This window comes from Tachysurus vachellii, chromosome 11, assembly GCF_030014155.1.
Source record: "Tachysurus vachellii isolate PV-2020 chromosome 11, HZAU_Pvac_v1, whole genome shotgun sequence".
In the NCBI taxonomy this organism is placed as follows: Eukaryota; Metazoa; Chordata; class Actinopteri; order Siluriformes; family Bagridae; genus Tachysurus; species Tachysurus vachellii.
The window spans coordinates 19148725-19159515 of record NC_083470.1 but is presented as its reverse complement, the minus strand read 5'-3'; the positions used below and the strand labels follow the sequence as shown (position 1 = coordinate 19159515).

General features: G+C 40.2%; 2 protein-coding genes across 4 annotated transcripts in view; one reads left to right on the top strand and one right to left on the bottom strand.

Moving 5' to 3' along the window:
- Positions 1–1457: 1457 nt before the first annotated feature.
- Positions 1458–10717, bottom strand: dcp1a (decapping mRNA 1A). 3 transcript variants are annotated; one of them, XM_060880744.1, is made up of 10 exons: positions 10529–10717; positions 9297–9337; positions 9004–9131; positions 6606–6672; positions 5896–6025; positions 5640–5723; positions 4808–5254; positions 4634–4693; positions 3417–3623; positions 1458–3281 (listed from the first exon to the last, which is right to left on the bottom strand). In XM_060880744.1, exons 1-10 carry the CDS (start codon positions 10676–10678, stop codon positions 3201–3203), a joined length of 1395 nt encoding a protein of 464 aa, XP_060736727.1. In that variant the 5' UTR covers positions 10679–10717; the 3' UTR covers positions 1458–3200. The 3 variants fall into 3 exon arrangements, with proteins under 3 accessions (XP_060736727.1, XP_060736728.1, XP_060736729.1); XM_060880745.1 differs by having other exon boundaries at positions 5640–5696; positions 10529–10714; XM_060880746.1 differs by lacking the exon at positions 5640–5723 and having other exon boundaries at positions 10529–10715.
- The window catches only part of cacna1db (calcium channel, voltage-dependent, L type, alpha 1D subunit, b), a 114484-nt gene continuing 113384 nt past the window's right edge, over positions 9692–10791 (top strand). Inside the window, exon 1 of the mRNA XM_060880728.1 lies at positions 9692–9994. Within this exon, the coding sequence (XP_060736711.1) occupies positions 9967–9994 (28 nt within the window). The 5' untranslated portion in view covers positions 9692–9966. The remainder of the gene's footprint in view (positions 9995–10791) is intronic.

The following is a 10791-nucleotide window of genomic DNA, read 5'->3' as shown; positions in this document are numbered from 1 at the left end:
TCTGGTGTGAATGCAGGTTTTCACTCCACTCACACCTGATTCCACCTGTTTAATCGGTTGATCTTGGAATTCAATAGAATCAAGTGTGGTCCTGCACCGACATCGGCCCTTGCCGAATAAGATCGGACACCCCTATGATAAATAAACATGTAGACTCTGGTGTAGTCCCTGATTGACTAGAAAGAAAACCTGCATCCAAACCAGACATTTTGGAATGATTTCGTTTATAAAAACCGAGCAGCTAGAGGATTAACTCAAGGGCTCTGCATCAGTAAACCAGCACGTTAACCACTGAGCTACTGCTACCCTGTACATCCCTGCATCTAAGCCACAACAACAGCTCACCCCACTATCCTTCAAGACACAAGAAACAACCTCTGCAACCTTTTTGTTTAAGTTGGCGAGGCGCCCTGTGCTTGCTTTGAGTGTGAATTCCAATTAAAATTACAAAACCACTAAAAGTTAGCTTCAGTTTTTGAGAACCATCATTGAGAATAGGTGTCATAACATTGTGTAAGCTATACTGATGCAGTTCCTGTCTTGCTCTGTAATGAAGCTACACTTATAATACTGTTATTCATACTTAACGTCCTCAACACTTACTTACCCAGAAGAGGTTGGTTCCTCTCAAGGTTTCTTCTTCCGAGTCAACTTTGGCTCGCTCTACAGGGACCTAATCCAGAATCTCCACCCAGATTTATGTTGATAAATGTGACAACGTCTATTGTTCAAAGTGCTATGAAAAATGACATTTAATTAAATTCACAACCGCAGACTTGGTCAAGTGCTAAATGATTGTGCTGAACTTCCAAATTCGTTATAGTTAGCTCCTAAAAGCTGTTATGCCACCTTTTACCATGCTCGATGTTGAAAAATCATCACAATTATTTCTGCATTTCTACTGTGTATGTGGTTAATTTCATTAAACATACGCTACTTTGCAGATCAGAAGTAACAGATTTATTGAACTCTGAATGAGCTGAACAGACCCCTTGAAGAACATTAAAAAGAATAATGCCAGCTTGCACTTCTAGGATCCTACATTTTCTGAAAGAAAAAAAAAAAGAGACAGAAAATAAAAGAAAATGCAAAAGGTTGAGAGAAAAAAAAGGTCATGAAATGTGATATTTAATATATAATATAAACTTAGATCTGGAAATATTAGAGCTGGTACTAATGCATTTATTACTCGTAATTGTATTGAGTCACTCAGCATGTTTGCTTTGTGTTGCAATGAAGTTCTCCACAGTTAAGTCTTAAGTAGCGTCAAGACTAAAAAGTAGAAAAAAACAAAACAAAAAAAAAACCTGGACACCAACAGTGACATATCCGATCGACTACATTCGAGGTATGTGAAATATCGTTTGACTTTTATTTTTCTAAAATAGCCTTCAAATGAAGAGAAGGTTGAGAAGAAACAGAGCTGCCTGTAAGATATAGTCAAGCTTCCAAACGAGTTTAACACTTTAAAGCTGCTCTTAGTTACTTTAATGACATTTCCCTAATAACCAAATCTTTAAGACATCCCATTTCTATTTTGCTGTTGATGTGCAAAATAAAAAAAATGTATCACTGACTTGAGCGTTATCTGTAATTTATCTGGTCAAAAACAGGAATAAAGCATAAATGAACAGCATTTATACAGATAAAAATATGACATTAAAAATAAGTATATTCTCACAGACTGTTTGTATGGATCTCAACACAAAAGGAACATAATAGGCCAGACTTCTTCGAAAAAACAAACAAACAGCGCCACATAGTGGAGAAATGTATCAATATCATAGAAAAGGATTTGAACCAGAGTCGTCATATGCTACTGAAGATTTGCTTATTTATTTGGCATTTGACTAACCATTAAAAGGATGCGCACCAAACATTTATACGAGGCATACCCGTCTGGTATCGTATAAACCACTAACGCAAAAATTAAATTGATGGCAAAACATTACATGTGGCCTAAACTCATAGAATAAACTTCGAAATGATGAAAGATGAGCAACATATCCAAGAGTTCAAATGGTATACCATAACATCTTGCTTATAATCAAACTAATTTCTCCCTATCTAATAATAATAATAATAATAATAATAAATCAGTTGTACTCCTACTGTCCAGTGCAAATAAAGCTTATTGCAGTAACGCTACTGCAGTTTAAAAATGCGTCACAAGCCCTAACAGAATCCATCCAGGTCATTATATCTCACTTCAACTCCTGGGTCTAAAGTTTACTTTACTATTTAAAAAAAGAAGAAAAAAAAAGTGCAGGTCTTCCCTCAGGCTAGTTTAATGCAAGATCTATGGTTAATAGGGAGGCAGCGGTGTGATAAGTATTAAGCATCTCTCTGATTTTCATTTACTGTGTAAACTTGCTCCAGCACCAGCATCCGATACCAGGTCAGACCGTGTGATGTAACCCTGGTGTATACCTTCATGCTGATGAACGGATGGCACAAAATGAAAGCGATGTGGATACACATTAATTCTCTGGAGACGGAAAACTCGACAGCAACTTCCTACATCCGATCCGCTAAAATGCTTCATGGTGTTTAATCAGAATCTTTAACAGAGTGCGCACAGCACGGTGTCACGATAAAACTGAACTGTACGCACGCGGGTTCTGAGGTGGACTGGTGTAGCGAGCAGGAAAAAAAACGGTTGTGCACCTGAGAGCAGTTCAGCTGTACGAGCACTGAGCTCTGAGAGGCTTGTGCTTCCGGTTGATACTTTGCTTGTGAATTCGCAGCAAGGTGCGTTTAAATATGCTTGCTGATTCTGCTCTGTTAAAGATACTGCTTTAACGATGTGACGTCTTAAACATAAAAAACAGAATGAGGAATTTGTTGAGGCAACAACCAACAAACAGCGAATTCCATAAATGTGGCTGTTACAAATAGAAAAGAGTTGACAGGGTGATGAATGACCAGACAGTATGAGACAGACAAAAGAAGTGGGTGTTCCTCCTCATGATTAATAATAGCCGGGGCTCAGATGTGGAGTAACCGTGGCTATGTTGTCATCTTGTAGATTGAGTTCTTGTTGAATGAAAGGAATAATGTGTGCCTTTGGATTCATCTCTCTGGGATTAAGATCCAGAGAGAGAGATAACCAGTGCACCGGGTTTGCGGTGGTTCTGTCCTAAATGCAGCTCTCTGGGCTGACAGGAAGAGCACTCAGTCCAGGAGTTTAGAGTCACTGGCTATAGTTTGACGTTGCTGAGGTCTTTGGTGATGCTCTGCATGTACGCTTCATGGATTGTGCTGAGGAAGTGGGCATCGTTCTTTAAAAGAGACAAAACAGAAGTGTATTAAACGTAGCAGAAAAACAGACCGGTATCCTGAAACCTAAAAACAACAACAACAAAAAACCCCCATAATGGTATGTAAATGTATTAATGGTCTGTTTGAGTGTGTACCTTTATTAAATGTATGAGAACATCCTGTAACTGTGCCTTGTTATACACTGTTGAGGGAAGCTCTGCAGCCCCCAGAGAGGCAGGAGGTGATGGTGGAGGAGCAGGATTTCTCGGCAGCTCTGGTGCTTTTGTAATGGACTGCTGGAACACGCTGGGGGAAAGCAGTAATGATGGCTCCTGCCCTGGCACAACTAGCCCCGCCTTGGTCTGAAACACGACGAGCAATTCGTTACGGCGAGCTGCGCACTTTCGGTCAAGAGAACAGATGTGAAAGATCCCAAATGTGTCTTAAAGCTAAAGGAGGGGGAAAAAAGTTCTAGCTTTACTTTAGTCACAAAACAATACATTGCTTTTGAAGGTAAAAAAGGACAACTGATGGCGATCAATACACGTGACGTGTCGTGAGCGGTACGGCAACTCTGTACAGACGTTCTAACCAAAATCGGTTAACGTCATTAGGAATGCGTAATAGCAACCGTTGCTCAGTCGATGTTTTCTGGGTAAACTCTAGAAACTGTTGTGTGTGAAAATCCCAGGGGATCAGCAGTTTCTAAAACAGTCAAACCGGTCGGTCCATCTGGCAGCAACAACCAGGCCACGATTAAAGTCACTGAGATCAGATTTCTCCCCATTCTTATGTCTGATGTGAACATTCTTCTACACTCAAACTCTTGATCTGTATCTACAAGATTTACGAGCTACGCCACAAGTCTTCCTATTAAAATGACTGGTGAGAGTAATGTGTGTTGAACAATTCTAAAGATATAAGAGTTACATACGGTCCAAAATATGAATTTCATTTATTTATTTTTATTTATTTATTTTTTTAAATGTTTCCTCATTTTTTATCCTTCATATCCTTTATTTTCTTATTTCTCCATATCCAATTACACTGCCTTTACTATATTAGTCATAACTCACACATGACCGACTTGACCAGTTCACGTGCGTCGTATAAACTCTGGCACAAACACGTCAATAAAACAACATAAAAGACAAATAGGTGTCAGTGAGAAATAAAGAAATACCTGTAAACAAAACAGAGATATAGTAGAACAATGAAAGCATACTCTGATTTGTATATTGGCTGCTAAAGTGTCTTACAGTGTTTCAGTAGTTTTTCCTTCAACACTGTTGCAACGTTGTCATTTTTTTGGGTGTAAAGCTGCTTTGAGACAATGCCCATTGTTAAAAGCACTATAAGTGCGTTTACTCACTGGAATGGGTTTGACAAGATTCGGGGCTTGCGGTTGTGCAAAAGTGGCAGCTTCTTTAGTCTTCATCAGACGGAGAAAAGAGAAAGAGGAAGAGTGAGCAAAATGCAGAGATACAATAGACATAAATACACAAAGGAGTACTGGCTAATTTCGTCCTATTTTGTCAGTCCTTACTTGTGCAGATGCTGCGGGTTTGCTGGTGAAAACTGCTGGCGCTTTGGGTGTAGGTTCTCGGAAACTTTGTGGCGTGACTAGCGTGCTGGGCATGAAGCCCGGCACTGCTGTCGGCTTGGGAATCGCGTGGCCATCGTTTTTGAGCGAGTTGATGTACTGAGGCGCAGCCTGAGGCCCAGTCTGCCCACGATGGCCTCCGAGTGCTGGAACGTTCTCGGACCCGCTCGGCGCCATAAGCCCGGGAGAGATGGAGTGCTGAGGGAGCAGGGGATTGGCTGAGAGACACTGTGTGAGGAGGGGCTCTAAGGGCACGGGAGGAGGGCCGTAACTTATTCCACGCAGAAAACTCTCGCCAGAAATCGTTTCGGCTGGAGGGGTCGGGTTTTTGGGTAAAGAGCTGCCGAACAACTCCTCGACTGTGATCTGTTTCACCACACCGTGTGTTTGCTATGGACACAAATAAAAGAGACTGAATGAAAATTCTATGGTGGTGAAAAGTGAAGGAAATCGACACGTAGCCTGGTAATTTATATCATGACTTCTTAATGACAAAGCAAATGATTTAAAGCATTTAAAGAAACATGCCATCGTATTTGAGCCAAGACCAAGATTTTGAGGTAAAAATCACACACACAGGCTTGTAAGAAGCTCTAAAAACAAATACTGATGTTAATGATTCTTAAATATCACCATAAAGACTAAACTGTACCTAATCGTATGAATTGCTCATAATTATTATTATTATTATTATTATTATGTAACCATTTTGCAAGCAGTAAATAGAACAAGAAAGAAAGAAAAAAAAAGCAGTTAGCTGTGATTGCAGCAGTACCTTCTCCTGCTGAGCAACTTTAACTGGGTTTGGAGTTGGAGTGATGTCTGTGTTTACCTGTGAATCAACATCATTAGGCTGACTCTGTATAGGCACATGCACACAGAGACAGACAAAAACCCAGCCAAAGAGTCACAGAGGCAGACAGACACACAATAGTCAGAGACAAATAATCAGACAGAGCTAAATGTACGCAATCACAGATCTATTTGTTTAAAATCAAGGAGCATTCGACAAGACCGATTTGCAGCATTACCCTGTGATACTCCTCTTTGGCTTTGCTCAGCAGCTCCAGGATATCCATCGGTCTCGTCTCGACGCAACCATTCGTTCGGCCTCGATCCGGAGAGACCTGCTGAGCCCTCAGCGTCTCCTGCTTCACTATCCTAAAATCACACATGAAATGCAACACAAAGAGCAAAAATCTGGAAGCGAAACAACACTATTGAGTTCTTTTATTGATGGAGCTAGTTGCACATTTTGCCCAGTAGATATCAGCGGTGTACCGATGAACACTTTCATCTGATAAGACAGACAAGTGCAGGGGGATAACAGAAATGGCAGGTTAAAAAATATTGCTGAGAAATATCAAATATTGGGGGGGAGGGGGGAATTATCCAAGACCCTGAGATAAGATTACTATCAGATAGCAGTATGCAGTAACTAGCATTTATAATCTGTAAGGATCCAAAACGGTGCACGTCTCAATTTATCCGAATGCACGATAAGCGCCTCCTTCCGCCAGATGGTACATCCGAGTAAACCTGGTCACTATGGTAACAAGCACCCATGGCAACAAGTTCAGCTTGTTGCTAGGCTCCCACGAGGGTTCCTCGGTGCGCGGCCGGCACTTGCTTTCACCCGGCACTTGTCACGCTGCGCTGCACGTTGTGCTCGATCAATTAAAAGAGCTATTTTTATGCGCATCATAAAACGCTCTGCAGCTGGTGAATGTTTGACACTTACTGTACCATCAGCTGTGCGATGCGCTGACAGTCGGCCTTGTCGTAGAACCAGATACTGTAAATTCCCACTGGAAAAAAGAAGAAGAGAGGTTTAAATACACATCTGTAGATCTTCACATATCACATCATTTGTATTACATTACCTTAACAGCAGCGTGTGTGTGTGTACGCATGTATACTTTAGTCTTACACAATGATAACCACTCCAAAAGTAACCCCTTCCTATTTCCGCTCTGATCGGGTCAGATAAGAAAGGAATTCCGTTTCTGCCTTCTTTCACTCCTGACAGCTCCTGGATGTTCTCCTTACACGTGCTGCTCAGATGGAGCACACCATCTTAACGCGCTCTGTGCCAAAGCCTTGGGGACTTTGTCTCGTTCTCTCCCTTACACTCCCCCGTCTTCGTTCTTCCTCTAGAGCTTTCAACGGCTACACACAATAAGGAGACACACAGCTAAATGCTCATCAGACCTGTGTTTTGTTTTCTTTAATTCGCCTGTAATTCCTGATTTAGCTTACGGCAGGTCAGGGCGGGAGCTGCTGGACTGATTAAACCAGATATTACAAGGAACACTTGAATGTTGTGAAGGACATGTGTCACTGGAGAAAGCATGGAGCTCGCCAAAGGTGACAGCCGTGAGAGGATGCTTCTGCTTGGTTTGGCCTCCAACCCCAATCAGGAGCTTCATGACCTCCGGCGCAAGGGGAAGATCGTATTTCAGAAGACGCTTGGGCGATGTTTAACCGGTACTAACAATGGTAAATGCCAGTTTATTTATTTTTGCTGGGCCTGTTTGAAGAGCAGTGAGTATTTTACTCTACATGTTAAAAACATCTTTATGTAAAACTCATTTATTTAATATCACCAGTCTCATAGCTATAAGCAGCTTAAAAAGCGTTGACATGAATGACAGCATTTAAGCAACTATCCGTCTTCATAAAGTCTGGAAGCTCTCACGATGGTCCTGAAAGTTTCATATTGTTCCTGGGAACCGAACAGCACAGGGCCTGTGATGTGAACTCGAGTGTGTATATACAGACGGCAGCAGAGACTCTCGTTCCTAAGGACCTACTTTAATGTTAAGCATTCGAAGGTGAAGAATGAATTCCTTTTACTTGCAGTCACAAACATGCCTCTGTTGCATAATACACTAAACTAGAACCCATTTAGATGTCCAAGAGGGAACGTTTTGGGTATCTGAAGATTTAGTTTTAGGATTCTATTCCTATACTTTAGCCAAGTTGCTGTGGTGGTAGTAAAGCAGGACAGGGAGCACTAATAGATCTCTTTACACCTTAAATCAATGCATAAAATTATCCATTAAAAAAAAGCAACTTATAATCAAGGTACAATCCAAACGAAGTTAAATATCAGATCCACAAAATTTCGTCTCTACACACAAAATCCACCAAAAAACACACACAGTTCTCTACACTATAACCAAAGATAACAAATCTACAGCAAATATATCTGTTTAAGCTCACAATGACATTAAAATAGGTTTCATAGGGTAGCAACTGATCATAGCTCATTCAACTTCATAAAGGCATCTATCTTTTCAGCCCCCAGTGTAAAAAAAAAATTCCCCCATATTTGGCAGGGAAATAAAAAAAAACAACCCAGCGCTCATAACAAAACTGTTCTCGGAAACGATTAAAGATCCCGTTTTGGCTGTGCTGCATGTTACTGCATGACTCCCTGGCAGTAAGATGACTTAATGATAAATCATTACCAGTGTGCATCTTGTTAAACATCACGTCTTCATATTATAAGACATTCGTCTTCATCGTGCGTGGTCATGTTCACAAGGACGTAACAAATCAAATGTAAGTTAGTGTCTAGCGCCTGGAAGCTCGGTGCAGTGTATTTGCTGCCAAATGGAGAAAAGTTCATGCAAGTTCTTTGTCTTTATTTTGAATTCTATTGTGATAATCACTCACTGAAAGTACAACTTTATTACTTCAATTATGATCTGAAACAGAATTTTCCATTAAACTTATTAACTTGCAAAGGTTCACTTGAGTGTTCTTACACCATGGGTGCAAGAGACAAAAACAACAACAAAAAAAAAAATTTGTAGAAAACGAGGCTATTGTCTCGGATGGCTAAAGACATGCACAAAAGTTTAAATGTATGTCGTCTCAGATTACGCTTTGAAAAAGGATTTTGTTTTTGTTTTATTTGTGTTACAAAGGATAAATAGCCCTGCTGTCATGCAATCATCCTGCTGTTAGTGAAGCCTCAAAATACTGTCACTGTATTTCAGTACAAGAAAACTGCTTAGTCAGGCAATTACTGCTCTATGGAAATTTAGCAGCAGACGCCAAAGCAGGAATTGTCAGTTGCCATTTTAATAATAATAATAAAAATAATTCAGTCTTATTTTAATAAGACTTACAGCTGGCATTCCGGTACAAGAGGAACGGATCCTGGAGCTGAAACTCCAAATCTTTATTAATTGGTTCCACCAGGTTCTCAGTGCTTAGACGATTCATGATGGTGAAACCGTGATGAGGCGATGCTGACCTGCAGAAAGAACATGATTAAGGTTATGATCATATATAAACAAACAACCAACATTATATACTAAGAAAACTTGATACGCTACTGTTAAAGGCAGTAGGAATAGACAAGGGAAAGTTTGGAGTTATTTTATTCTATGGCCTAAGAATAAACACAGATCATATTTACCTGGCATACACAAATAAGGTGCCTTCAATGTCCGTTTTTTCCTGTAAATAAAAACACGGTACTCTTTACTGCGTGTTTACTGGGTATCAGTGTTCTCATCACGGGAACTAGATTATCATGCGCATTATTAATCTCTTAGACTCGAATCTGTGGAAGATGGTTTGAATGACGAAGTATGGTGTTTTGTGTTCTTTTACGCTTGTGTTGTCGACTGTAAAAGTCCTTAAACGTGACTCAGTGGAAGAATTAAATGAGGAAAAAAGGAAAAGAAAGGAAAAGAAAGGAAAAAAAGGAAAAGAAAAAGAACTTTGGGCCACACCTCCATCCGAGGCGTGGAGTGATACCAAATTAAGTTCTACAGAAGAAAGTAATTCCGGCTGTAAAAATGGCTGCTACTAGAGTTTTTACATTTGGGAAAAAAAAAGTTTTTTTTCTGTCTGTTTTCATAGCTAACATGATACCGTACGGTCTTAGTGAAAACTACTAGGAAATCTAGTATTTATTTATTTATTTGTTTGTTTTAAATCTCGGCGAGGTTTGAGGAGTGAGTGATGATGCGGGATTTGCAGCGCAACACGACGCTAAAGATGGAGACTATAAACTTTTTTCTTTCGGCTCCGTTAGCATTGTAGCTAAGTTACTGAACTAAAAGGAGTCAAGTTCACACAGCATGTCGTGGCTCATAGACTACATTTGTGGTAAGAAGGAAAACTGGAAACTTTATTATTTTATTTTTTTGGTATATCTAAATATCTGTCTTTTTAAATATCTGTCTTTTTGCTCAAAACTGATTTCTTCTCTGCTGTATTGTGAGCAAGACAAGCAACAATAATTTGTCTTAAACATATAAATATATATTTTCTTTTATTGACATGGGGGTTGAGAAAGATGGTGTTTATTAAGCCGGTTGCTTATGGATGCTTTAATATAACGGTCTTGACAGTGTTTATAAAGTTGAGTCCAACCCGCTGCTAATTAGCTCGCACTAATCTGTTAATAAACATGATTAAACCGGATATTTAGTGCCTCACACAGGGCGTCTGAATCATTATCATCATCATCATCATCTCTAACCCTGTGTGATTCACGTATATACAGTATATCTATATGCACGGATATTGGACCAAAACACACAGCTTTGCAGCATCTTAGCTAGTTCGTACTTGGCTAATGTTAGCTAACTGCTAACGTTATTGTGAGGGTCGCAGAACGGAATAAAAATAACTTCTTACCCATTCATTTGCTTTGGAGTTGAATTTATACAGCGCTACCTGCCCGGTAACATCGAGCAACTTGTTAATATACGGGTCATACTGCTGTAGAGCCGCTAGACTCATCAGATGTCCAGCTTTGTTGGCGGACTCCATCTTGAACGCTAGCATACAACAACACGGAAGAAATTCCGAGGACACCGCCGATTCATGTTTCTCTCCGGGTGGAACCAAGGCGCGGAAGCGATGGTTCCACATTCGCTGCGTTGATCAGTTTGTCAACA

Coding starts and splice junctions, on each gene's coding strand:
- dcp1a (XM_060880744.1), bottom strand. CDS start 10,678: ATGCTAGCGTTCAAGATGGAGTCCGCCAACAAAGCTGGACATCTGATG. Junction 4,694..4,807: donor AACCCGCAGCATCTGCACAA/GTAAGGACTGAC, acceptor CGTCTGATGAAG/ACTAAAGAAGCTGCCACTTT. Junction 3,282..3,416: donor TTCTCATACATTTAATAAAG/GTACACACTCAA, acceptor TCTCTTTTAAAG/AACGATGCCCACTTCCTCAG.